General features: G+C 56.3%; 2 protein-coding genes across 4 annotated transcripts; both read left to right on the plus strand.

The window, feature by feature from the left end:
- Window positions 1–699: 699 nt before the first annotated feature.
- Dnajb1 (DnaJ heat shock protein family (Hsp40) member B1) lies at window positions 700–8,573 on the plus strand. Of its 2 annotated transcripts, none has more exons than XM_090336067.1 (3): window positions 700–747; window positions 6,756–7,336; window positions 7,433–8,573. In XM_090336067.1, exons 2-3 carry the CDS (start codon window positions 6,842–6,844, stop codon window positions 7,661–7,663), a joined length of 726 nt encoding a protein of 241 aa, XP_090192193.1. In that variant the 5' UTR covers window positions 700–747; window positions 6,756–6,841; the 3' UTR covers window positions 7,664–8,573. The 2 variants fall into 2 exon arrangements, with proteins under 2 accessions (XP_090192193.1, XP_090192192.1); XM_090336066.1 differs by lacking the exon at window positions 700–747 and adding an exon at window positions 5,478–5,783.
- Window positions 8,574–16,530: 7,957 nt separating this feature from the next.
- Gipc1 (GIPC PDZ domain containing family member 1) lies at window positions 16,531–26,811 on the plus strand. 2 transcript variants are annotated; one of them, XM_090336068.1, is made up of 9 exons: window positions 16,531–16,656; window positions 18,444–18,568; window positions 19,741–19,822; window positions 22,938–23,244; window positions 23,803–23,988; window positions 24,715–24,895; window positions 25,361–25,473; window positions 25,926–26,007; window positions 26,102–26,811. In XM_090336068.1, exons 4-9 carry the CDS (start codon window positions 22,957–22,959, stop codon window positions 26,251–26,253), a joined length of 1,002 nt encoding a protein of 333 aa, XP_090192194.1. In that variant the 5' UTR covers window positions 16,531–16,656; window positions 18,444–18,568; window positions 19,741–19,822; window positions 22,938–22,956; the 3' UTR covers window positions 26,254–26,811. The 2 variants fall into 2 exon arrangements, with proteins under 2 accessions (XP_090192194.1, XP_090192200.1); XM_090336074.1 differs by lacking the exon at window positions 22,938–23,244 and having other exon boundaries at window positions 16,569–16,656.
- The last annotated feature ends 215 nt before the right edge of the window (window positions 26,812–27,026 follow it).

The raw sequence follows: 27,026 nt of genomic DNA on the forward strand, positions 1-27,026 counted from the left end.
TACTGCCAGGCGGGAAGGCGGGAGTAAGGAGTTGAGTGACAGGGAGGACAGCGTCCACATGGCGGGCGCCGCGGCTGGACGCATGGTGGGTGAAGTCGGAGATAAGCAGCTCCAAGGGTCCCGGGGGGGCAGATGGGGAGGCCTGGAGTGAGGGCTCGGGAACCCAGATGGAGAGACCGGTCCATGGGGTGACCCCATCGGTCAGGAGTGGCTGAGAAGGAACGGGGACCTACGACCGGTCCTGCGTGTCGCCCGGGTGACCCTGTGACAGAGGGGAATGTGAAAACCTGTCACGGCCGGGGGTCGTGGCCCGCGCCTGTCATCCCAGCCGCCGAGCTGACGGATCGGGGTTCGAAGCCAGCCGGGGCAGTTTACCACCAGAAACAAAAACTGGAGGCGGTGCTGTGGCTCAAGTGGTAGAGCACCAAGCCTTGAGCACCCAAGCTGAGGGACAGAGCCAGGGTCTTGAGTTCAAACCCCAAGACTGGCACACAAAAAGAGAAAGAAGGAAGGAAGGAAGGAAGAAGGAAAGAAAGAGAAATTGATGCCATCAAGGATCAAAATCTGTCCCTGAGTCTGTCTGTCTGTCACACACACACACACACACACACACACACACCACTTCAGGACAAACTATGGAGCAAAATCTCATTCCCCTCTTGGTTCCAGGTACTCCGGCCCCTGGTCTGTTCACCTTCCCGACAGAGGAACCCTGCAGGACTCGGGGAACCCAGGACAAATTCAAAGGTAGGCCTCTGATTCACTGGGGATCAGGCCCAGGCCAGTGTGGGTGATGAGTCAGAGCCGGGAATTTTACTCATCCCACTTCCGCTCTGGAAACTTGTGTGGCCTGAGCCTCTGGTGAGACACTTGTCACTTCATGTCCACGATGAGACCTCCATCTGCTCAAAACAGGAAGGTGTTTTACTCCCGGGTGTTCAGAGGGAAAGGGTCTGCTGGGGTAGGGTCACGCCTGTCACCCCAGCACTCTTGGAGATGGGGGCAGGAGGATCTTGAGTTTGAGACCAGCCTCTGTCAACAACCACAAAACCAAAACCAATGGTCTTCTCCCTTCTTCTATCTCTCCCCCACCTCCCCACCACTCCCACAGCAGATCTGAGGTTTGAACTCAGGACCTTTTGCTTGCTAGACAGCACTAGTACTTAAGCCATGCCACCAGCCCTTTTTTGCATTATAGTTATTTTCCAGATAAGGTGGCCAAGTCTCCTCTGCATATCTACCTTCCTAGTAGCTGAGATTACAGGCATGTGCCACCGCACCAGGCCAAAGTGCAGGTTCCACAACCCACAAGTACCCTGGGGCCCTGAGTGTCCCACAGGCCTCAGTCTTCCATTCTTGGGGGGCTGGAGAGAGTGTTACTCCAGAGCCTGCTAAGGGTGAGGTGGTACCTGTCACAAAGTCAAGGAAGATGGTTTGAACCCCTAAAATGAGCCATGGTTTGCTCCTCATTCTGGAAGTTTCTTGATGTGATCTAAGTAGCTGTGATCTCCATTGGTGGAGTGTGTGTGTCTGTGTTGGTACTAGGACTTGAACTCAAGGCCTGGAGTGCTGTCCCTTACCTTTTTGGCTCAAGGCTAGCACTCCAGCACTGAAGCCATAACAGCCTTGCATCTGGTTAATTGGAGATAAAAGAGTCTCACAGACATTCCTGCCTACGCTGGCTTTGAACCACAATCTTAGGATCTCATCCTCCAGAGTGGCTAGGATTATAGGCATGAGCCACCGACACCCTGCAAGGAGGGGTTCATTTTGTTGGGGGGATGGAATTGTGTGTGTGGTTAGTTAATTTTATGTTTTTGAGAAGGGGTTTCCCTACATTGCCCAGATGGTGCTGGGATTCCCAATCCTCCAGCTTAGGCCTCCGAGGGCTAGGATTACAATCTTGTGTCACCATGCCCTGCTCTGCATTCTGTCAGTTGAGATGGGTGTCTGGCTTCTGTTGCTCAGGCTGATCTTGAACTCCTAAGCTCCACCCATCCTCCTGCCTGAGCCTCCATTGCTGGGCTGGGCCAATGTTTTTGATGAGTGTTGGAAGCATGAGAAATCCTTTAGTTCAGTTTCATGCGGTTTCCAATACCAGACTGTCAGCAGAAATCAAATCCAACCTGGGAGTGAAGACTGGCCCTTTGTCTTAGAGTGATGACTGGGCAGGCGAGGAGAGGGGGAAGGGAGCACAATCTGATGGCATGATTTCATCTGGAGCACAGTGGCTGATTCACGCCTAGCGAGGTCTTTTCAGCCAGTTATGATTATGTCAGGATCTCCAGTAAAAATTTTCCCAAGAGGGGAAGGCAACACGAGGCCCTAGGGCTGTGGCTACTCTGAAGGGTCATCAGAGCCTTGAACCTAGAACCTCCAGGCTTGGGAAAGAGCAGCCAAGGTCATTTGAACAGCTCACACTTGATGTGTTTGGTAAAGGTCCTGGGCTTGGCTGGTTTCTGGGTGCGTTTGTGATTCCGCCGGTTCCTGCTAGATCAGGCAAGCCAGGGCCTGTTCCCAACTCCAAGAGAAATTCTCCAGCCCTATCTTGTCTTACCTAGGATGTATGCCATATGTTTTTTTTTTTTAATTGAAGTATAGTTTACAGACAGGAAAAAATTAGCCCCTTTCTTTGTACATTCTGAACCTATATAGTCAGGGAAGAGCCACTACATAAAGCTGTAGAACATTTCCAGCTGGTGTGGTAGCACACACCTGATATCCCTGCACTGAAAAGAAGGAGATAGGAGAATGCAGAGTTCCTGTCTCCACAAATAAGAGCACTGACACAAAAGCACTAAAACAGATTCCTTGTGCCTCATTTAGCAGATCCCCAGACTCTGTGGCAACTTCTAATCTGCTTTTTATTCAGTTTTTGTTTTGTTTTGTTGCCTTTTCCAGAAAGTTGAGGAACATGGAGTCACACAGCCTTTTGAGTGGGTTGTTTGCTTTTTTTGTTCTTGTTTTTGTCACTAATATAATGCATTGGGGATGCATTGTATCCATTGCCTGTTCCTGGTTTTTGTTTTTGTTTTGTGTTTGTTTTGTTTTTTAGGGTGGTTTTACTCAAGACTACTTTGACCCACAGTGCCACTTCCAATTTTCTGGTGGTCAATCACAGATAAAAGTCTCATGGAGCCAGGCCTAGGGGCTCCCGCCCTGTCATCCTAGCTACTCAGGAGGCTGAGATCTGAGGATCGAGGTTGGAAGCCAGCCTGGGCACAAAATGACCTGAGACTCTTTATCTCCAATTTACCTCTAGAAATGGGGAAGTGGAGCTTGGCTCAAGGGTAGAGCAGTAACATTGAACTGAAGAGCTCAGAGACAGCACCTAGGCCCAGAGTTCAAGCCCCAAGACCCACAAAAAAAAAAAAAAATGTCTCATGGACTTTCCTGCTGGGCTGGCCTCACACTGTGATCCTCAGATCTGGCTTTATGCCAGCACTGTGTGGCTGGATCCCACACAATCCATTTAGTGTTTGGTTTTGGTTTTGCCAGTCCCAGGACTTGAATTCAGGGCCTGAGCGCTATCCTTGGGCTTTCCTCAAAGCTAGAGCTCTGAGCTCTACCACTTGAGCCACAACACCACTTCTGGCTTTTTCTATGTATGTGGTACCGAGGAATTGAACCTGGGTCTTTGTGCACTCTACCACTAGGCCACCTCCCAGCCCATTCATTTGGTTTGAATGACTTAATAATTATTCCTCAGGGTTCTTTTGTTACATAAACCTTAAGGATTTGGTTTTTGTTTGTGCCCAGTGCTGGCGTTTGAACCCAAATCTTTGTGCTTGCTATTCAAGTACTTCATCACTGAGCCATGAAAGCCTTCCAGTAAGAAGGGCTCTTGTGAACTTTTCTACCTATGCTGGCTTTGAACCACAATCCTCCCCATCTCAGCCTCTCAAGCAGTAGAATTACACGTTGGGCTTATGCTGCTGCTGCTGCTGCTGTCATTTGGTTCTTGAGACAGGGTCTTACTCCATGGCCCAGCCTAGTCTGGAACTTGAGGTCCTACTGCCTGATATTGTAGGCATGGACCACTGTGCCTGGCTTGGCTAGAGGCTTTTGAGGTTTGTGCACATGGTTCCCTGCTAGAAGTCAGATTGCCACTGGTGACTTCCACACGTTTGAAGATCTTTGAGCAGAATTGACAAGTGTTCATTTGATTTTTAAAAAGTAAAGTTTTGCTAGACACCAGTGGCTCACGCCTTTAATCCTAGCTACTCAGGAGGCTGAGATCTGAAGATCATGGTTCAAAGCCAGCCCGGACAGTCTATGAGACTCTTCGCTCCAATAAATCGCCAGAGAGCCAAAAGTGAAGCTGTGGCTCAAGTGCTAGGACACCAGCCTTAAATTAAAAAGCTCAGGGACGGTGTTCATGCCCTGAGTTCAAACCTCCGGTCTGGAGCGTGTGCGCGCGCGCACACACCCCCCCTCTGGACTGACTTGGCGGGTCCTTCCCCAGGGCCAGGGCCCCGTCTGCTCTGTTTTTGAAGTCCACCGGTGGAGGAGGCTGATCTGACCGCTTTTAAATAAAAGTTATTTCCCAGCAACGCCCGGCCTGGTGTCTCACCTGGCTGACTCATCACACCCGGCGCGGCACCTTCCATTTCCTCGGGGACATTCTAACGTGCCCGGGCACGCCCCGCCGAACGCGCCTGTTTGTTTCTTTGGTGTTGGTGTTGGTTTCAATTGTTGACTTGGCTTAGGATTTGATTTTTTAAAAAGGTTTTACTGGGTAGCCCAGGCCGACCAAACTCACGACGCTCGCGTCTGAGCCTCCAAGTGCAGGGAGTACCGCGGACGCGCCCCCCCGGCCCCGGCCTGGGCCCTGCCCGGCCCGGGCCAGCGCCGCAGCCCGCCCCGGACGCGGTGGCCCCGGCCCCGATCGCCGCGGTCGCGGGGAGGAAGGCGAGGCCGGGCGCCGTCGCCGGCGGCTCAGCAGGGAAGCCCAGGGCCTGGCGCATCTGAGGTTCCGCGGCCGGCGGGAGAAGCCCGCAGGCGGGCCCGGGGCCCCGGAGGCTCACCGCGCCCCGCAGAGAGGGACGGGGCCGCGCCTGGACCCCCGCTACAGCCGGGGACGGGGCGACGCGGCGTGCCCCCGGGAGCTGTCAAACCCGTCACTGGCGGGGCGGGGCCGCGAAGACCCCGCCCCTTTCCCCAGCGGCCGCTGCCTACGAGGAAGACGTGATCTATTGGCCGCAGCCGGGGGTCAAGGCGCACGTTCGGTCCGGTGGTAAGGATGGAAGGACGCGATTGGCTCTCGCCGAGAAGTGGGCGGGACTCCTCATGCCAAGACGCGCGCCGCAAGGAGGCGTTGCCCAGGACAGGACGGGAAGAGGCGCGACCCCGCGCGGGCGGCCGTTGGCGGCGAGGCCCCGCCCCGGATGTCGCGCGTCACGGACCGGGCGGCGGCGATTGGTGGGCGCGGCGCAGGGGGCGGGGCGGAAGGTTCTGGAGGGGGCTGGCGGGCTCTGGAAGCTTCCGCCGGACGGGTATATAGAGTCCGCGACGGGGCGGCGGCGGAGCCGGGGGACGGCGACAGCTGGGCGGCGGGCCGCAGGCGGGGGTCATGGGCAAGGATTACTACCAGACGCTGGGCCTGGCCCGCGGCGCGTCGGACGAGGAGATCAAGCGCGCGTACCGGCGGCAGGCGCTGCGCTACCACCCGGACAAGAACAAGGAGCCGGGCGCCGAGGAGAAGTTCAAGGAGATCGCCGAGGCCTACGACGTGCTCAGCGACCCGCGCAAGCGCGACATCTTCGACCGCTACGGGGAGGAAGGTGCGCGCGGCCCGGGGCGCGGCCCCGCCGTTTGACAGGCGGGGAAACGGAGGCACGCCGGACCCCGGGGTCCGTGCGTCCCCGGGGCGGGCGGGCCGGGGCTCCGGGCCGCGCGGGCCTCCGCCCCGCGGTGGGCGGCCTCCTGCGGGGGCGGAGCTCAGGCCGCGCCTCCGGCCCAGAAGCTTCGAGCGAGCCGGGCGGCCCCGCCCGGGGCCCGGGGGCGAGGCGGGCGGAGCGGGCGGAGCGGGGACGCGGCCCCGTAATCCCGGAGGACCGGGGCTCGGGCGGGAGGCCGCCCTCCACCCGCCCCGCGGCGCCCTGGCCAGAGCCCCGGATGGGGCAGCGCCTGTGGACACGGGGACCGCTAGACGGGCTGGTCCCCGGGGTCCCCGAGCCTTGCCGTGTCTCCGTAGCCCCCCAGCTCATTTGTGGGTTTTTTGTCTTGTTTTCACCATCACCCGGCTAGGTTTCGTTCCCCTCCTTGTTGGTTTTTGACTGGTTGGTTGGCTCTGGGGTGAGGTCAGGGGTCTGGTCCTGGACTTTGAACTCTGGGCCCTGCAGGCATGCCCCCAACCCCATTTGCTTGTATTAATTAACAGGTTGGTTTTGTTTGTTGTCCCTCTGCGCTTGAGTTCACAGTCAGGACTGGTGCTCTACCACATGAGCCGTATCTCTGCTTTGGGCTTTTTGCTGCTTAATTGGTAATAAGAGTCTGGATTTTGGTTCCCAGGCTGGGTTGTTCCTGGATCCTCAGAGATCCCCTGAGTAGTCGCGATTGTAGTGGAGACCCACCAGAGCCTGAGGGCCGGTCCTTGGGGATCGGTCCTCCTACCTCATCCCCCTTTCAGAGCTGGGGTGACCACCCCCTCGCTTGTGCAAGGATAGCCTAGGTCTTAATAATTTTTTGTCCTTGAACCACAGTCTCCTCTGGGGCTTCCAGACAGAAAGTGACTTCTGCTTCTTGTTTTCCAGGCCTCAAAGGTGGTGGCCCCAGCGGCGGCGGCAGCGGCGCCAATGGCACCTCTTTCAGCTACACATTCCACGGAGACCCCCACGCCATGTTTGCCGAGTTTTTCGGAGGCAGGAACCCCTTTGACACCTTTTTTGGCCAGCGGAACGGAGAGGAAGGCATGGACGTGGACGACCCGTTCTCCGCCTTCCCCATGGGAATCGGGGGCTTTACCAACATGAACTTCGGGGGCCGCTCCCGCCCCACCCAGGAGCCCACGCGGAGGAAGCAAGACCCGCCCGTCACCCACGACCTCCGGGTTTCCCTGGAAGAGATCTATAGCGGCTGCACGAAGAAGATGAAGATCTCCCACAAGCGCCTCAACCCCGACGGCAAGAGCATTCGGAACGAAGACAAGATCTTGACCATCGAAGTGAAGAGAGGGTGGAAAGAAGGGACCAAGATCACCTTCCCCAAAGAAGGGGACCAGACCTCCAACAACATCCCCGCCGACATCGTCTTTGTTTTAAAGGACAAGCCCCACAACATCTTCAAACGGGACGGCTCCGACGTGGTATACCCTGCCAGGATCAGCCTGCGCGAGGTAAGGCGGGGCGGGTGCCACCCGCGGGGGGGCGGCAGTGGGTTCCCCCAGCTGGCCTCCCTCTGACCCTCCTCGCCCCTTTGCTTCCTTCCCAAGGCGCTCTGCGGCTGCACGGTGAATGTCCCCACTCTGGACGGCAGGACCATCCCCGTGGTGTTCAAAGATGTCATCAGGCCCGGCATGCGGCGGAAAGTCCCCGGAGAAGGTCTCCCTCTCCCCAAAACGCCCGAGAAACGGGGGGACCTCATCATCGAGTTCGAAGTGGTCTTCCCAGAAAGGCTCCCCCAGACGTCCAGAACCGTCCTGGAGCAGGTTCTGCCCATATAGTCAGCTCACCCCGGACTCAACCAGGGACCTTGCCAGACTCCGCACAGCACCCCCGTACCACTGGGGGAGCACTGGGGCCCCGGGAGCCGCCCCCTCCTAGGGCGGGAGGGCCCGGGGAGGCTTTCGGACTCAATGTTTTCCAGAGAATATATTACACTCTTTCAAAGTCCGCACCAGACTTCCAGTGGTTTTTCCGAGCGCTAGGGCGGAGGTGGTGGGAGCCGCAGGAAGGAACCAAGCCACCCTCTGCTCCTCCCCAGAGCCCCCCTGCACCCCAGTTGTGTCGTGTGATTGATTCCTGTGGAGCCCACATTTGTCACACCCGCCCTGCTGGAGAGTCTGTCTTTGTCTGTGGGTCCATCCAGACAGAACAGAGAACTGCCTGGCGGCTCCTCAAGACATACCTCGGGCCAGCAGTACCTGGGGCCCAACTGTAACACGGGGTCCCCTTGACTTCCACATCTGGGCTGACTTTCGGGGTGTCTCTGTCCCTGAGGCAATCCTTGGGCAGTCCCATGGCCCAGGTCCATGTTCTCTATTGGACTCTGTCTCTCTCCAGGAGACACCTGACCCTTGTGGATTTTGCACAGCCCTGGCTGTGACCCCTTCTGATAAAAGGGTCTTTGCTTCTGATTTCAGGAGCATTCTGGAGCGTGTGTAAATAACTTTTTCTAATTCCTTGTGAAGCTGGCGGACACAAATATGGAGGCCCCGCGGTTTCCGCCCTGTGGACCACGGAGAAGGACATGTGGGTTGGGGGACTGCCCCAGAAACGTCTGTCTGTCCGTCCTCGGGGGCCAGGTGGGGCGCAGGCCTTCCCTCTCATTGTAAGTTGCCACTGCCGACACTAGACCAAAGTGTGTTGATTGTCATTAACATGCGTGACAACATTAAAGACGATGCAAAACTCGGGGCAGCGGTCCTGCGACTCTGTTTGGGGGCGTGCTGTGGGTGGGGAGGGGTGGACAGAAGGCAGGAGTGGGGAAAGCCGCCCTCCCTGGTCCCCACAGGTGGTAGACAACTTCAGGCCATGCCCACTGGAGCCAAGCATGTTAGTGCCCAGGGCTGTGGCCGGAGCCCCTCTCATCAGTGCTCCAGACTGGCGTGACAGGCATAGCCAGGCTGCAGTGTTAGCTTGGGGCCACAACCCCTGCCAGGGGTGGGTGGGTAGACACCAGTTGCCTTCCCTCCCCTGCTTATCTGCAGACCACCAACACTTTTACTCTTTTTTTCTTTTCAGAAGCTGATTTTATTATAAGATACAACTACACAGGCTTAAACCAACCTATTCTTTGCTTTATTGTGTTTTGGGTTTCATTTAGAGTTGGTTTTGCTTTGTTTCTTATGTTTGGGGCAGTGCTGTACTAAGAAGGGAACCCAGGGCTTTGTACATCTGAAGTGTTACACCACCGAGCTACGCCACAGAGGACTTGAAAACCTTCCAGCGCTGCATAGAAAGTCACCTAAGGGGCTGGTGGCTCATGCCAATAATCCTACCTACTCAGTGACTTGAGTTCTAAGGATTGCAGTTTGAACAAAGCCAACAAGGGCAGGAAAGTCTGGGAGATTATTATTAAGTCCAATTAACCAGCAAAAAGCCAAAAGATAAAGTGCCAGCTTTGAGCAAAAAAAAAAAAAAGACAAGTACAATGTCCTGCCAGGCATGGTGGCTGGCTCACACCTGTAATCCTAGCTACTCAGGAGGCTGAGATCGGAGGCTCAAAGCCAGTCCAGGCACTAAAGACCTGAGGCACTTATCTCCAGTGAACCACCAGAAAACAGGAAGTGGCACTGTGGCTCAAAGGGTAGGGCAGTGGCCTTGAGCTGAAGAGCTCAGGGACAACGCCCAGGCCCAGAGTCCAAGCCCCATAACAGACACACACACAAATTCTGGCCACAGATGCCCAGCCACCATGGGTGGTTGTAGCCAATAGCATAGGTGGACATGGAAGGTCTACAGGGCTTTCTTTGCTGCCAGTCCTGGGGGGTTGAAGTCAGGGCCCAGGCACTGTCCTTGGACACTTTTACTCAAGGTTAGTGTTCTGACACTTGAGCCACAGTGCCAGTTCTGGCTTTCTCTGAATGTGTGATACCGAAGGATCGAACCTAGGGCTTCGTGCATGCTGGAAGAGCGCTCTACCCCTAGGCTACACTCCCAGCAGTCTAGGAGACTTTTTAATCAAGTGTCAGCCACTGGCTGCAGGCAGATGATCCTGAGATGAAGCGATGTGGACGGATGCGGTGCAGGTACAGGACTATGGTCTCACTTGGGGTCGCAGGTCCTCAGGCTGTGGCTCCCGGCTTTGCCCGAGTGCCTCCTTACTCAGCAGTCGACCAAGGCTGACCTTGAACTTGGCCTGGAACTCCAAGCAGGCACACCATACCTGGTTCTTGGATTTCCTTCCCTCCTGGACCCCCAGGCACACAAGCAGTGACATCAGTATTGTTCTTAAGCATTTTTAGGAATTGCAGAGAGAAGCAGCATTTACATAAACATAAGCAACTGTGTCGAAATTTGCAGTTTCATTCCTTGGTTACGTGGATAAGGGGACACAGTGACAGCCCTCACTCCTAGTCCCTGGGCCTGGCCGAGTTGCTGCAGGAACACACTGCACTCTTTCCTTGACAGGTATGGCTTCGGCAGCCCCTGTTCCGGTCTTGCCTGGGACGATGGGCTCCCTCATTCCTCACAGTCTAGCCCCTCAGCACCAAGGCAGGTGAGGAGGGCCACTTCACCGTGGCCCTGACACTGTGTTCGTTCCACTTGTTCCCTTCATTGTGTATGAGTGTGCAAGGATGAAACTCATGGCCGACTGCCTGGGGGCCAGGGCTCTGCCACGGAGCCCCGCCCCCGATGGCCACACCCCCACCTAGGGCCACGCCCCCACCTAGGGCCACGCCCCGATGGCCACGCCCCCACGGATGCCCCGCCCAGGCCCTTCATATTTTAATCATGAGTGATTGGTGGATTCTTCCATACTAGAGCCTGAACTCGGCGTCTCAGTGGGCAAATTGGGCTGCCTTGCTTGGCTGGCAATCTGCCACTGGAGCCATGGTATGGTAAAGGAAGGTTGTGTGTGTCTGTGTGTCAGTTCTGGAGCTTGAACTCAGGGCCTGTCTGAGCTTTTATGCTCAAGGCTATGCTTGACCAACTTGAGCCACAGCTCCACTTCCGGCTTTGGGGGGGTGGTTAATTAGAGGCTCGTGGACTTTTCCTGCCTTGGTTGGCTTTGAATGTGGGACCTCAGATCCCAGTCTGCTGAGCAGCTGGGATTAGGGCTGAGTGACTGACTGGTGGCTGCCTGACAAGCAATTGAACTGTGTAGATTTTGTGTGTGGTGTTCTTGTTATTTTTTGTTTTGAGACATGGTTTCCTATAGCCCAAGCAGGATCAGGCTCAGATTTCCCAAGCACTGGGACTCTAAGCATAGCTGGCAAGCCCAGGCCCCTCCCCCTCTTCCTGTTTCCAGGTTTGGAGTGCCAGCTAGCTGTCTCCAACTCTGTGACCTTGGACAAGCCGTAAACCTCTGTTTCTGCATTGGGGAGGACACAGGTTCTGTGGGAAGGATCCCGTATGTCAATCACACCACCTCCCTCACAGTCGGGTAGGGCAAACGCCCTGTGCCTGGCAGTGCCTGCATGCACATACCTCAAAATGACACAGCAGCCAAGCACCAGTGGCTCACGCCTGTAATCCTAGCTATTCAGGAGGCTGAGATCTGAGGATCCATGTTCAAAGCCAGCCCAGGCAGGAAAGCCCAGAAGACTTATCTCCATCCAATCAGCAAAAAAAGCCAGAAACAGAGTTGTAGCTCAGAACACCAACCTTGAGCAAAAAAAAAAAAAAAAAAAAAAGCTCAGGGACAGAGCTCAGGACCCCAGTTCAAGCCCCAGGACTGACACATACATACACAAAATTCCTACTCAGAGAGATTAGTGACTCTGCTCGCAGAAATTTGACCTGTTCTAGGAACTGCATCCTTGTAGCTGAGCTGCCTCGAGCTGGACTCACAGCTCTGCCCCTCTTCCACTGTGTGTCCTTGTAAAGTGACTTTGCCTCTCTGTTACTGGCCTGCTATGAAAATGAAGCAATATGATTAAAAACTCAACGGGAGACCTCAACTCAACCAGTCAAATCTGAGTGCTGCGTTAAACACCTGTCACTCCAGCTATGCAAAAAGTGTACACAGGAGGATGGGAATCTAAACTGGATCAAGCAAAAAACACACGACTTAATCTGAAAAATAATAAAAAGCAAAAACTCTGGAGACATGTCTCAAAGGTAGAGTGCTTACTTAGAAAACACAAGTTTTAGCAGGGTGCTGGTGGCTCACGCCTGTCATCCTAGCTACTCAGGAGGCTTGAGATCTGAGGATTGAGGTTCAAAGCCAGCCTGGGCACTAAAGTCTGTGAGATTCATTTCCAATTAACCTCTAGAAAACAGGAAGTGGCGCTGTGGCTCAAGGGGTAGGGCAGCAGCCTTGAGCAGGAGAGCTCAGGGACAACACCCAGGCCCAGAGTTCAAGGCCCACAACTGACAAAAAAAGTATAAATGTATAAATAAAAAATATATACAAAAAAAAAAAGAAAGGAAAAGCCGGCACAGTGGCTCATGCCTATAATCCTAGCTTCTCGGGAAGCTGAGATCTAAGGATAAAGGTTCAAAGCCAGCCCAGGCACAAAAGGACCTGAGACTCTTATCTGCTATTAACCTCCAAAAAAGGGGACATGGGGCTTGGCTTAAGGGTAGGGTGGTAGCCTTGAGCTGAAGAGCTCAGTACAGGGCCCAGGCACAGAGTTCAAGTCCCATGATCCACACAAAAAAAAAAAAAAGAGAAAGAAAGAAAAAGAAATATCCATATAGTGCTGCACATAAATAGCTGCCATTTCTGTTATTGCTGATACTATAGTAACTTATCTATAGTGGTCCACTATAGATAACTATGAACTGCGCATATCCCGTTTCCAGCCCTGATAACGAAATCCAATATCTGGGGGGCGTGGTCAGATGGGGGCGTGGCTTTGAGGAGTGACCTAGAGGCTAAGGTGCGGCTGGCTACTAGGGGCGTGGCTCTGGGTTGGGGGCGTGGCCGAGGGAGCTCATTGCTTAGCATGCACAGAGGTCCTGGGTTCCATCCCTAGCACCCCAAATTTTAGAAGGGAGGAAAGCAAGGGAGGGAGGAAAGGAGGAGTGAAGGGGAGGAAGAAAGGGTAGGAGAGAAGGAAAAAAAAAATCTGTCTTGAAGCTGTGCGCGGTTGCTCACAACTGTCATCCTAGCTACTCATGAGGCTGAGATCTGAGGATCAAGGTTCAAAGCCAGCCCTGGCACAAAAGGATCTGAGACTCTTGTCTCCAATTAACCTCTACAAAATGGGAAGTGGGGCTTGGCTCAAGGGTAGGGTGGTAGCCTTGAGCTGAAGAGCTCAGGGGCAACGCCCAGGCAGAGTTTAAGCCCCACAACCCCCACCCCCCCCAAAAAAAATCTGTCTTTTGGAAACTAATGGTCAAGTGCGGGTGGTATAAAAGAAATAAATAAATAGAAATAGAAAGCTAGTGGGTGGAGAGTGTTGGGTACATTTTAAAATAACGTAGCAAATACCAAGAAGGTGATATTTGAACAAAGAGGAAGGAGGTAGGAGAGCGCTTTGTGGAGAGGGAGGGAAGGTCCTCCAGGCAGAGGGAGCAGCCCGTGCAAAGGTCCTGAGACATGAGTTACTCCAGAAACCACAGCCAGGAGCCCAGGAAGGCTGGAGCCCAGAGTACCAGGAGAGGATAGGAGAGAAAGGCAGGAATCCTGGCCTCCGTGCGCTAAACTTCATCTCCAAATAGCAGAAGGCAGACATCTCAATTTTCTGTTAAAATACAAGCCTTTAGCCAGGCATCTGTGGCTCATGCCTGTGACCCAGCTACTCAGGTGGCTGAGATGTAAAGCCATGGTTCAAAGTCAGCCTGGGCAAGAAAATCCAAGAGAGTCTCATCTCCAGTGAAATTACAAACAATCAGAAGTGCGAGCCAGGAGCCTGGCCTAGGGGTAGAGTGCTTGCCTAGCATACCCAAAGCTCTGAGTTCAATGCCTCAGTACCTATACACAGAAAAAGCCCAAAGTGGCACTGTGTTTCAGGTTGCAGAATGCTAGCCTTGAGCAAAAAGCGTCCAGGAACATTGTCCAAGAAAGAAAGAAAGAAAGAAAGAAAGAAAGAAAGAAAGAAAGAAAGAAAGAAAAAAGAAAGAAAACCCAGAAGTGGAGCTGTGAATCAAAGGGATAGAATACTAGCTCTGAACAAAGAGTTCAGGGACAACACCCAGGTCCTGAGTTAAAGCCCCACAACAGACAAAACACACACACACACACACACACACACACACACACACACACACGCTTAGAGACAACACCTAAATCTGAGTTTAAGTTCCAGGAAAGAGAGAGAAGAAAGAGGAGAGGGAAGGGAAGGAGAGGGGGAGGGGACCTAGCTCACACCTGTAATCCTACCTACTCAGGAGGCTGAGATCTGAGGATCACGGTTCAAAGCCAGTCCAGACAGAAAAACCTGTGAGATTTATGAGCCATCAAAATGCTAGGATCAAGTGACAGAATCCTGGACTTGAGGGGAAAAGCTTACAGTGTAGTACCTAGGGCCTAGGTTGAAGTCCCAGTAGTAGCACAGAGAAAGTGACAGACAGAGAAGGGAGGGAGGGAGGGAGGGAGGCAAAAACAAAGAACTAGCATGCAGCACCTGCTCCATTTCTCTGTTGTAAACACTCACCCATCCTTAGAAACAGTGTGAGCATCTGTCTGCCTTCCTCTGGTGATAGGGACGTGGTGATTTTTATTTTATTGAGCTAGGGTTTTATTATGTATCCCTAACTGGTCTTGAAGCCACAATCCTTGTGTCTTCCATTTGCCGGGTCTGGGATTACAGCTGTGCCCCACCAAGTGCGGCTTCTCCATGCTTTCTTTTCTAACTGCCTTTGGCATGTGTTAGTTGACATTACTGAATGGAGATTTTCACTTTTCTCTAAAGAGACAGAGGAGCACTGAATTCTGAGCTTCTCCTCCCAGAGCGGGGCCTTTTAGTCTCAGCTTTCAGGCATGCTGCATGCCATAAATTTGAGCAGGACTTGGGCAGAGTGCTTCGGCGCCCTAGCGGGTCTCATGACCCTCTTCTCTGGGGCACTTCCTTAACTGGGGGCTCAGGACTTTGCTGCTGGGGCTCTGACATCCCTGGCCTCTCTAGGTGTGCAGAGAAGCAGGTATACAGGTGGCCTGAGCCAGGATCACAGAAGAAGGCGGTCACAGCCTCCTAGAGGACACGGTCTGTGCCCACAGTGGGGGAGGAAGGGGTGGCAGAGGCTGAAAGAACCGGAAGGAAGGGACAATGGCTATGTCAGCCATTGCCCCAGCCAGATCAGGACTGTTTGCAAGCTAGGTGAGGCAAGCCAACCAGCAGCTAAAACCCAGGCCAGGCTCCCCTTTCCTTGAGCCCTTCTGTAGGCCCTGGCAAGGCTGACATGTTGGGTAGCTCTCCCTGAAAATTGCAAAGACTCAATCATGAGCTGGGTCTCAGAACCAAACTAGAGGCCTTCCAGAAACTACATTCCCCAGAATGCACAGCAAATGTCTGGTCCCAGCCCAGCAGCTGTAGTGGCATGGTTTGAACAAGAACCAGGAAAATTCACCTGTCCAGGGAAACAGCTTTCTAGCCAATGTCTCAAGTCCATTTGTGTTTTTCTTTCTTAGGCTTAAGACTGACTGGGGCAGGTAAAATCTAATTGCTACCAACACTGGTGGCTCACCTTTGTAATCCTAGCTACTCAGGAGGCTGAGATCTGAGGATGGCAGTTTGAAGCCAGCCGGGAGCAGGAAAGTCCCTGAGATTCTTATCTCCGATTAATAGCGCTCACACTGGAAACCGGTGCTGTGGCTCAAGTGGTAGAGCGTTAGTCTTGAGTACAAAAGCTCAGGGACAGTGCCCAGGCCCTCCCTTCGTTCAAGCCCTAGGAGCCCCCACAAAAGTCAAATCAGCATGCACACACAAGAATTTTATGACATGATGGGCCAGGCTAGGGGGAGAGAGGGGAGGAGGAGGGCCAGGATTTGACAGGGAGACAGAGTTAGACCTAGAAAGGGCAGTTCTGGAACAGGTGGTAGGTGCTCCATTTACCAGAAAACCAACAAGTCCATGGCACCAGGCCTTGGTCCCTGAGCCTCGGCCCGGCCTCTCCGCCCCGTGCATGTGCTCGCAGAGGTGGGACCGAGCCTGGCACCGAGCGGGGGGCTCGGTCGGTCTCTGCACATTGAATGCATCGCTTTTGTCCATTGTACACCCCAAGAAACCGGGCGGCCTCGGACCCTCCCCATCCTCCCTGCGCCCTCCCCGCCCGCCGCGCATGAATGAATCGTTCTGTTCGCCCCGAGGATGGCGCACAGGGCAGAGGGGGCCGGGAAGGGGGCCCTGGGCCCGGGGCTGTCCCAGCCATCCCGAAAGCCTTACTTTTCTGGACGTAGACATTCACATCCTCCACCCCGAAACTCGGCCCGGGTCCCCGGATCCCCACAGCCCGCGCCTCGCCCCTTCACCCCCCGGGGCGACCCTGAGCCGCCAGCACGTGGTCCAGGAGCCCCGGCTTCCCATTGGCTGCTCGCCTCTCTCCTCGTCCGCGATTGGCTCAGGCCCCGAAGCCCCTCCTCCCCCCGCAGCGCCGCGGTGGTTCAGTCCGCCGCCGGCTCAGGCGGGGTGGGACGGTCCACTGCGCCCCGGCCCGGAGGGGGGGAGCCGGTCGGCCGGGGGAGGCGGGCGGATCGCTCAGGAATGTCTCCGTCCGTTCCGCCCAAAACAGCGAGACGCTGATTGGCTGGGCGTGCCGGGAGCTCCACGCTGATTGGTCGTTCCAGAGCTCCGGCCCCGCCCTCCCGGCCGCGGCTGCGGGAGAGGCCCGAGCCGGAGTTTGCGGAGGGCCGAGCCGGACGCGCGGGGCGGCGGCGGGGCCTCGGGTGAGTGTCCCGCGCCCCGGGGTGGGTGCGGCCGCCGCCGGGAGGGGTCGCAGGCCTGCGAGGGCCCGGACGATCGCTCAGGGCGGGGCCCGGCGGGGGAGCGCTGCCGGGGAGCTCGGGGGGCGGCGGGGTGCCCGGCCCCGGGACCCCAGGGTCAGCTTCCCGGGCGCCGGCGGCCGGGGACGGACGCGCGCCGCGGTCGGCGGGGTCCCCTGCCCCCCCTTCCCTGCTGTGGACCCCATGGGTCGCGGAGAGTCGGGCGCGGGACCCCTGCCCGGAGCACCCCGGGCCCCGCGGGGCCTGGGAAGCGGTGGTGACAGTGACCACTGGCGGCGGCAGGCTGTGCGCGCGGGTCATCGAGCCTGAGCACGTCAAGGGAGCGGGGAGCTAGCTGCTCAGTTTCGGTTCAGAGAGGGTGGGTGACTTGCCCAAGCTCACCCAGCCCAGGGGTGGCAGACCTAGGACTCGAACCCGTGGCTTAGGGTGTCCTCCACCAGTCCGGATGGCCCCTGGGCGCATGGCCTCTCCCCACCACCCTTCTGTTCGCATCTGAGCAGCACCTGCCGGTCTTTGCCTCCCCACACCCCTTTCCACACAGGTCCCCAGGCCCCAGCTGCCCTCCATGGCGCTTGTCCCCTGGGCTGGAGAGGCGAGACTGGAACACCCGGGTTACTCCGGCCACCTCCCTCCTATCCTTCCTTCTCTCTCCTGGGATACCTGCACCCGAGGGGAGCCCGAATGCCTGGGTCCCCGGCCCGTGGAGGGAGGGGGCCCAGGGCCGCTTGGACCTACCAGGCGCAGTGGGCGGTCTCCCCGGAAACACTCCAAGCCGGTTTTTCAAGAGTGAATCAGATGCCTCCTGCCTGCCCTCTCCAAAGCAAAACCAAGGCGAGGGGGGGGAGGCGGGCAGGGGACGATGACGGGGTGTGTGCCTCACCCCTAGTTTGCACAGAACCCCTTTCCTTACTTCCTGCTCTGCGCCCCCCCCCCCATCATCTCCATTTGACTTCATTTCGGTGGTGGGGTTGCTGAACTCACATCTTTCCCAGGGACTTCACCAGATCCAGAGGCTTGAGGCAAACTTTCTTTCATCTCTGGGTTCAGAGAAAGTGGGTTAACCTCCAGGAAGCATGCTGAGGAACTGATTTGGGGGTACTCTGGTGGGAATGTAGCCATGGAAGTGGGGGGGTGTGCTGTTGAACACCTTTAGTCCCAGCACTCGGCCAGTCTGGTCTGCAGGTAAAGCCTGGCCTCAAAGTGAGAGCCCCGTGGGAGCTGGTGGCTAACACCTGCCGTCCCTGTCCCTCAGGTAGCTGAGATCTGGAGGCTGGCGGCTCAAAGCCAGTTTGTTTGTTCTTCATCCCTCAGGGGTCTGTGGCTCTCGGAATTAGTCCCCTGAAGGGTGGGATCCATTGTTAAGGTCTGAAACAAGAGGAGCCAGGCCATCTGGCTCCTGTTTTAAAATAGAGATACAAAAGTAAATAGCAGCCTGTAGGCTGGGAGACAAGAGATCGGTCCCAGTGGTGTGTAATTAAGTTCATGGACTTGTGCCAAGGGATTCCAGCAAACTGTGAGGACTGCCTGGAGGAGGAGGCCTGGAGTATGATGGCGTGCAGTCTCCTGGACAATATTAATAATGACAAAGATAGGCCTGCCAGAAGCCTTGAGGGCGTGGCCTTTGGGGCATGGCCTTTGGGGATGTGGCCCTGTCCCCTGCCTGCCAGCAGACCCTAGCTTTCAAGATGATGATTTTGATGGAGATGATAATAAGAACTTCCTTTTAACAGAAAGAAGAAGCTAAGCAGGTCACACCTGCCTGCAGGTGTGTGCGTACCTCTCCTCATCCTCACAACACGGAATTCTGCCTGTTTTTCAGATGAGGAAACTGAGCCCTGTGAACTAAAGTGACCTGGTGAGTGACAGGGATGGGATTCGAACCCCACCACTGTCTGTCTAAGGACCTGGAAGATGTATTAGTTACTCATCTTCCAGCCCTCAACAGAGCTAATGGGGCAGGCAGGGAGGAAGGAGGCTGCAGAGTGGTATTTGGGAATGGGGGGTTATCTTAGAAATTGGGGTGCCAGTCAGTGTGACTGGACATCAAAATCATCGTAATAAGCTGAGCATCATTGTCCTATGCCTGTAATCCCAGCTACTCAGTGAGATCTGAGGATCAGGGTTCAAAGCCAGCCCAGGAAGGAAAGTCCATGAGACTCAGCTCCAGTGAACCACCAGCACACCGGAAATAGAGCTGTGGCTCAAAGTGGTAGAGTGCCAGCTAGAGAGCAAAAGCTGCACTTACTGAGTGCAAGTCTGCCTCGCAGACCTAAAAAAAAACAGAAAAAGAATAATAATAGACCATGCATTTAAAAAAAAAATAGAGGGAAAGGATTTAAAAGAAGCAGTTCACAAAAGAACCAGCGCAGAGCAAGAGTTATAAATGTATAGCAGAGTCTGGACGGCAGCAGTAGCTCGTGCCTGTAGTCCTGGATGCTCTGCAGGCTGAGATCTGGAGGGTTTACAGTTCAAGCTCACCAAAGGCAGAAAGGTCTGTACGATTCCCATCTCCAAAATAACCAACCCAAAAGCATGAGTGGAGGCCAGGAGTTTGGCCTAGTGGTAGAGTGCTTGCCTAGCATGCACGAAGACCCGGGTTCAATTCCTCGGTACCACATGCATAGAAAAAAGCTGGAAGTGGTGCTGAGGCTCAAGTGGTAGAGCTCTAGCCTTGAGAAAGCCCAAGGACAGTGCTCAGGCCCTGAGTTCAAGCTCCAGGACTGGCAAAACAAAACAAAAACCAACTTTGTACTTACAGAGCTATTAGAGAGGTACTCGGACAGTAGAGGCATCAGCCAGTGCAAAGGCTCTGAGGTTGGCCTATGCCATACGTGTTGAAAGAGCAGTGAGAAGGCCCATGGGGCCAAAGTGGCTGGGCAAGGTGTGAGGAATTGAGGGCCAGGAGGTGATCATGGTGGCTCGGAGGGCCACAGGGCTCTGAGGACAGTGACTTTTATTCTGAGTGAAGCAAGAATCCTGGGAAGGGTCTCAGCACATAACAAAAATGATGTGATTTCTGTTTTCCAGGGTCATTCTGGTTGCCATTCTGAAGCCACAGGGGTTCAGGGCAGTGCTGAGACCAGAGGAGGCAGCTGTGTCATCTAGCTAGGTGGGTGACTTTGGTGTGTAGAGCCAGGGGCTGTTGGAAGATAAATGATTGAATGCATGAATAAATGAATGAGTGTGTGAATGAGCACTTGAGTACAGCCAGCCAGGCTCCCCTAAATCCAGGATGGTCCCCAGACACATAGTGTACAGGTAGGAGCCAGGAAGCCCTTGCATGCTGGGAAATCTCCAAGATGTGGTATTTCATGACTGTAAGCCCAGCCACCTGGGAGGTTCAAGTGGGAGACCCTGTTGAAAAGGAACGCGCTGCAGGTCTGGCTCCCGTAGTAGGCCAGGGGTTGAAACCTCAGTGTGGAGGGAAACATCAATGACAATTCAACCAAATAAATAAAAACAAAAAAAGCACTCCAGGGCCTTCGCTGACTGCCTGTTCCTTTCTCTCTGGAACGTGATTGCCCAGATCTTTGTTTGTTTGTGTGGATGCTTTCTCTTGCTATTCAGGACTCCGGTTGTTTGAGATACGGCCTCTCTGACCTTGTCCAAACGCTCAATTATATTAGTAGATATTTATACATTTTTCTAGCTCACTGCCTGCCTCTATGTCTAGATGATGGCCACATGGTTCTTCCTCCTCCTAATTTGTCTCGTGATTGTGTGTGTGTGTGTGTGTGTGTTTGTGTGTGTGTGTGTGTGTGTGTGTGTGTGTGTGCGCGCGCGCGCGCTGGCCTTTTGTTCACCATAATTTCACTCAAGGATGGCTTCCTGCCATCGGAGCCACAGCTCCATTCCCAGATCTTTGCTGGTTGGTGGCTTTGAACTTCCATCCTCAGATCTCAGTGGCCTCCGTGAGTTGCCAAGATTAGATTACAGACATAAGCCCTGAGTGCCATTATGAAACCCAGGTGCCGGGTGTGATGGTGGAGGGAAATGCAAGTGGTGCTGGAGCTCAAGCAGTAGAACACTAGCCTTGGGCAAAAGAACTCGGAGACAATGCCCAGGCCCTGCATTCAAGCCCCAATACTGGCAGAAAGAAAAATAAATAAAGCAGAGGGAAAGAAAAGGAAGAACAGGATAATCGGGATTCCCCCCCTTCCAACAGTCGGGTTTCCTTCTGAGACATGTATCCTTAGGCAGTGTGATTGTTGTCCAAATAACATTGAATTTCCTTAGACAAACTATGCCAGCTCTGATGTCACCCGATGGAATGTTAAGCGGCCACCCTCCTCTATTTCCATTAGCGCAAGGTGGTGTGTCTGCCCGCACAGGCTTTGGTGCAGTAACAAGCATCCCTCAAAGGTGCTGTTTTTGGTGGTGCTGGGGATCGCACTCAGGGCCTTGAGTTTGCTCCCCGTGTGAGCCACGCCCACTGCTGCTTTAACCACGCCCCCACAGCTGAGCCCCACTCACAGGCTCTGGAGTCATGTTGGCCACGCCCATTTCCATTTGGGTCACGCCCCCACACCAGAGTCGAGCCCACTGCCATTCAATAAACACTGCTCCACAAGCCACCCCAGTACCACGTGAGCCATGCCCCCCTCTCTGAGTCACACCCACTTGCTCTGCTGTGCCTGTCCCAAGTCATGTCCACTGCCATCCAAGCCACGCCCACTACCCCGGCCCACCCACTGCCACTCAGTCTAAGCCCCTAGTGCTTGAGTGGCTTCTCCATCCTCTTTTCCATTGGTTATTCCCCAGCTGGGGCTGGTTTTATACCTGGCATGCCCTGGCCTGTGTGGCTGAGGGTGACAGGAGCACGCAGGCCAGGGCATTCAGCCTTTACTTAAAATAATGTCTTGGGCTGGGCGCGTGGCCTAGTTGTAGAGTACTGGCCTAGCATGCAAGATGACGTCTTGCGAACCTTGAGCCTGGCTGGTTTCAAACTGTTATTCCCTGACCTCTGCCTCCCAAGTAGCCAGAATGACAGGCTTCAGCCATGGCACCCAGCTCGATTTTTATTTTTAGTTATTTCTTTTTTGCTAGTCTTGGGGCTTAAACTCAAGGCCTAGGCTCTGAGCTGTTTTTTTTTTTTTTGCTTTTTTTTTGTGGTTCATGGGGCTTGAACTGGGCCTGGGCGCTGTCCCTGAGCTCATCACCTCAAGGCTACCACCTTACCCTTGAGCCAAGCCCCACTTCCCCTTTTTTGCAGGTTAATTGGAGATAAGAGTCTCAGGTCCTTTTGTGCCTGGGCTGGCTTTGAACCTTGATCCTCAGATCTCAGTCTCCTGAGTAGCTAGAATGACAGGTGTGAGCCACCGTGTGCGGGCGTGTGGCTCCAGGGCTTTTTGCTCAAGGCTAGTGCTCTGCCACAGCACCACTTCTGGCTTTTTCTGTGTGTGTGGTACCGAGGAATCGAACCCAGGGCGTCACGCATGCTAGGCAAACATTCTACCACATTCCCACTCCTTAATTTTTACTTTTGAGACAAGGCCTGGCTGTGTGCCAGGCTGATCTTAAACTCCTGAGCTCTAGGGATTGGTCTTCTTTGCCTCAACTTCCTGAGTAGCTGGGACTACAGGAGAGAGCCCCCATGCCCAGCTCAAGGTTTGTGTGTTACTGCCCCGTGAGCATAGCAGCCACGTCCCTCCTGGGCACCTTACCCAGAGCCGGGAGAGTTCTCCCAGTTACCCAGTGCTTCTGCCCAGAAGTGCTAAGCTCCCTTCCTCCTTGGCCAGAGCGAGTCCTCTGCCCGAGCCCCCACCCAGGGGGCTCAAGGCCTTTCCCCAGGGCATCCCTAGCCGCAGCTGATGGAAAAGCCAAGAAGGCTGGCAGCGTGGCCTGGGGGTAGAGTGCTGGCCTAGCATGGACGGAGCCCCGGGTTCGATTCCTCCGTACCACATACACAGAAAAAGCCAGGAGTGGCGCTGTGGCTCAAGCACTAGAGCGCAAGCCTTGAAGCTCAGGGACAGTGCCCAGGTCCCGAGTTCAAGCCCCGGGACCGTCAAAAATAAATACACCAGTCAATCAAGTGCAGACAGGACATGCACGCGCCCTGGGTCACTTTTTATTCCCGACTTAAAGGGGTGGCGGGTTCCCAGAACCGGTCCCCATGCGTATCCAGGGACAGGTCCTGTGGGCTTGGCAGGGGCACCCCGGAAATGCGCCACCCAGGCCCTGAACCCCGCTCTCCCGTTCCGCAGCTCCCGGGCGGGCCGTTGCAGCCCCCGCTTCTCTCCGCTCATGCCGCTGGGTCTGGGGCGGCGGAAAAAGGCCCCGCCACTGGTGGAAAATGAAGAGGCGGAGCCGGGCCGGGGCGGGCTGGGCGAGGGGGAGCCGGGGCCCCTGGGCGGCGGGGGCGCGGGGGGCCCGCAGCCGGGCCTGCCCCCGCCCCCCGCCGCCCTGCGGCCGCGCCTCGTCTTCCACACCCAGCTGGCCCACGGCAGCCCCACGGGCCGCATCGAGGGCTTCACCAACGTCAAGGAGCTGTACGGGCGGATCGCCGAGGCCTTCCGGCTGCCCCCGGCCGAGGTACGACTGACCCATCCGTGGGGGGCCCCCACCCCCCGAGACCGCGGGGGAGGAGACAGACACCACGCACGGGGCAGAGGTGCCGGCTTAACCCAGGCCCGTGCGTCCCGCCTGCCTACCGGGCCTACACCAGTGCTTCCAGCTGCTCAGGAGGCCGAGAGAGGGGGAGCCCAGGGTGTTTTTCTTTTTTGTCAGGTGTGGGGCTTGAACTCAGGGCCTGAGCACTGTCCTTGGGCTTTTCTCCAGGCGAGAGCTGGGCGACTTGAGCCTCAGTGCCACCTCCAGCTTTTCCTGTCTGTGGTACCCGGGATGGAGCCCAGTCTCCGGGCAGGCGAGACAGGCACTCCACCACTAGGCCCCACTCCCGGCCCCCTCTGCTCTACCACTTGACCCACAGCTCTCCTCCAGCGTTTTGCTGACTGATTGGAAGCTAAGAGCCTCTGGCCTCCCGCCCGGGCTGGCTTCTAACCTGGATCCTCCAATCCCAGCCTCCCGAGTGGCTGGGTGGATGGGCGTGAGCCACCCGCCCGGGCCCAGCGCGGTGTCCCCTCCCCGCAGGTGATGTTCTGCACGCTGAACACCCACAAGGTGGACATGGACAAGCTCCTGGGCGGGCAGATCGGCCTGGAAGACTTCATCTTCGCCCACGTCCGGGGCCAGCGCAAGGAGGTGGAGGTGTTCAAGTCCGAGGATGCCCTGGGACTCACCATCACCGACAATGGCGCCGGTTATGCCTTCATCAAGGTGCCAGGGCGGGACCCAGGGGACAGCCTTGTGATTGACGGCTCCCACCCCGGGTCACCAGCCTCGGGACTGACGGTTCCCCCTCCACAAACAAGGGTGACAGGCCTCCCTCCCCTGATGTCCTGACCGACGGACTGAAGGCCCACACCACCCGAGTACTAGCACTGTGATTATCAGCTCCTTTCCTCCCTGCCAGCATCCTGATTGACAGCCCCCTCCCCCTAGCATTTTGATTGACAGCTCTTCCCACCAGCATCTTGACTGACAGCTCTTCCCCAGCATTTTGATTGACAGCTCTTCCCCCCAGCATCTTGATTGACAGCTCCCCCCCAGCATTTTGATTGACAGCCCTTCCCCCGCAGCATCTTGATTGACAGCTCTTCCCCCAGCATCTTGATTGACAGCTCTTCCCCCAGCATCTTGATTGACAGTTCTTCCCCCGTAGCATCTTGATTGACAGCTCTTCCCCCCAGCATCTTGACTGACAGCTCCCCCAGCATCTTGATTGACAGCTCCCCCCCAGCATCTTGACTGACAGCTCCCTCAGCATCTTGATTGACAGCTCTCCCCCCAGCATTTTGATTGACAGCTCTTCCCCCGCAGCATCTTGATTGACAGTTCTTCCCCCAGCATCTTGACTGACAGCTCTTCCCCCCAGCATCTTGACTGACAGCTCCCTCCCCCATCCACCTCCTGACTGACAGCCTGCCCCTGCCCGCCCCGCAGCGCATCAAGGAAGGCAGCGTCATCGACCACGTCCAGCTCATCGGCGTGGGGGACATGATCGAGGCCATCAACGGGCAGAGCCTGCTGGGCTGCCGCCACTACGAGGTGGCCCGGCTGCTCAAGGAGCTGCCGCGGGGCCGCACCTTCACGCTGAAGCTCACGGAGCCCCGCAAGGCCTTCGGTGAGGGGAGGGGACCCCCCTCCATCCATCCCTCCCCCCACCCCGCCCCGGCGCCTCCCCGGCGGCCACTCCGCCCCGGGGGCCTGGCTCCCCGCCCAGGCTGGAGGAAGTTGCCCCCACACCCAGCTGCCCAGAGCCACTGGTCCGGCCAAGTCGTCCAGCCCGGCGCCGCCCCCCCTCCTCTGGCTTCACTGACTCCCAGGAATTGGCCCCGAGGCCCCTGGGGGTGGGAGACTCCTGGAGACGCTTTGGGGTGCAGCCACTCGGCACCCCCTTCCTGCCCGTGCGCAGAGCAGGTCTGGTAGAAGTGGCCCCCTCCAAGCTCCTTTCTAGATTTTTCCATCCCTAGCTGGGTCCTCCTGGGAGTTTGCTCGCCTGCCTCCAGAAGCTTGAGGTCAGGAGGGGTTTGTCTGGGTGAGTGGGGTGTCGCTCCCTGCACCCCCATTTCCTCCCTGTCTCCCACAGATATGATCAGCCAGCGGTCAGGGGGGGCCAGGCCTGGCGCGGGGCCGCAGCTGGGCACGGGCCGGGGAACCCTCCGGCTCCGATCGCGGGGCCCTGCCACCGTGGAGGACCTGGTGAGCCCTGTCCCCTGCCCAGCCCTCTGTCCCCACGCTGTCCCCGTCAGCTCGGGGACTCACACGCCTCTGCATAGTTCACAGCCCCTGGGAATCAGCGCTTCCTGCCTGGGCCCTTTCTTAATCCTGTAGGCCTCAGTTTCTGCAACTGGGAAGCAGGAAGAATGATACAGAATATCTCGCTCTTCTCACGGGAGGTGATTCCTCAGTACCACACACAGAAAATGCCAGAAGTGGTGCTGTGGCTCAGCTGGTAGAGCTCTAGCCTTGAGAAAGTCCAAGGACAGTGCTCAGGCCCTGAGTTCAAGCCCAGGACTGAGGAGGAAGAAAAAAAAAAAAGCCCTCGCCTCTGCTTCCCGAGGCCTGGGGTCTGGGGACGGAGTCCGGGGTGTGCTGTGTGGCTGTGGGCCGTGGCAGTCACGCTCATGTGTGGTACCCCGCCTTGCTCACAGCCCTCGGCCTTCGAGGAGAAGGCCATAGAGAAGGTGGACGACCTGCTAGAGAGCTACATGGGGATCAGAGACACGGAGCTGGGTAAGCGGGGCTCCCTGGGGGTGCGGCTGGGCGCAGGCTCCTCTGTGTTCTGTCCCTGGCTGTCACCTGTGCCCTTCTATCCCTCCCTGCCCAGCGGCCACCATGGTGGAACTGGGAAGGGACAAAAGGAACCCGGACGAGCTGGCCGAGGCTCTGGATGAACGGCTGGGCGACTTCGCCTTCCCGGACGAGTTTGTGTTTGACGTCTGGGGCGCCATTGGGGATGCCAAGGTCGGCCGCTACTAGAACTCTCACCCCATCTGATGTTGGGTCTCCTCAGTGCCCGGCTGGAGCCCCCAGTTCACAGGACTGGGTGGGGCAGGTGGGAGGACGCCTGGCCCCTGCCTGGGTCCCCACTACCTCAGCAGGGTCAGGGGTCACGTGGGAGGCTCCCCCCTCCCCAGCCCCTTTTCCACCAACAGCTGCCAGACTGGTCCTGCTGCGCCCCCACCCCAGCCCATGGCCTAGGGTCTTTGGGGGAGCTCTGACCACCCTAATTCCCTGTCACAGTGAATACAAAATGGGTGCCCTCAGTCAATACTAAGGGGGCCCCCCGTGATACAAAATGGGGTGCCCCCAGAAAATAAAAATGGGGGTACTTCCTTTGAGCACCGACACTAATCCCGTCCACTCAGCTGTGCCCCCCGTTGGAGTCTGTTACCTCTACATCTGAAAGGAGTCTGCTGTGAACCCCCAAATGTCCCCACACCTTCCCAGCCCCCCCTTCCCGGTGGCCTGTGTGCCCTGGCGGGGGGCTTTTGTATGGAACATGGCTGTGTGGGACATAAAGGATCTATCTGCTAATGCTGGGTCCATGTGACTGGGGGCCGGAGGGGGGCCGGGCAGGGAAGGAATGTGGCAGCTGAAATCCATCTTCCCCGCTCCAAATTGAATTAGGAGCCGCCTCCCCCTCCTCCCCACAGCCTGGATCCGGGCCACTGGGCTTCCAGGCAACACTGCGGATTCCTGTCTCTCTTACAGAGGGCTCAAGCCTGCCCCCCTCCCCCCAGGTCCTCCTG

Source organism: Megascapheus bottae, chromosome 1, assembly GCF_031878675.1.
Source record: "Megascapheus bottae isolate mThoBot1 chromosome 1, mThoBot2.hap1, whole genome shotgun sequence".
Lineage (NCBI taxonomy): Eukaryota > Metazoa > Chordata > Mammalia > Rodentia > Geomyidae > Megascapheus > Megascapheus bottae.

What these genes read in the sequence shown, in the direction of transcription:
- Dnajb1 (XM_090336066.1), top strand. Translation starts at nt 5,573, where the DNA reads ATGGGCAAGGATTACTACCAGACGCTGGGCCTGGCCCGCGGCGCGTCG. An exon ending in CGACCGCTACGGGGAGGAAG is followed by an intron (nt 5,784 to 6,755) that starts GTGCGCGCGGCC and finishes CTTGTTTTCCAG; the next exon opens with GCCTCAAAGGTGGTGGCCCC. An exon ending in CCAGGATCAGCCTGCGCGAG is followed by an intron (nt 7,337 to 7,432) that starts GTAAGGCGGGGC and finishes TTCCTTCCCAAG; the next exon opens with GCGCTCTGCGGCTGCACGGT.
- Gipc1 (XM_090336068.1), top strand. Translation starts at nt 22,957, where the DNA reads ATGCCGCTGGGTCTGGGGCGGCGGAAAAAGGCCCCGCCACTGGTGGAA. An exon ending in TCCGGCTGCCCCCGGCCGAG is followed by an intron (nt 23,245 to 23,802) that starts GTACGACTGACC and finishes CCCTCCCCGCAG; the next exon opens with GTGATGTTCTGCACGCTGAA. An exon ending in CTGCCACCGTGGAGGACCTG is followed by an intron (nt 25,474 to 25,925) that starts GTGAGCCCTGTC and finishes CCTTGCTCACAG; the next exon opens with CCCTCGGCCTTCGAGGAGAA.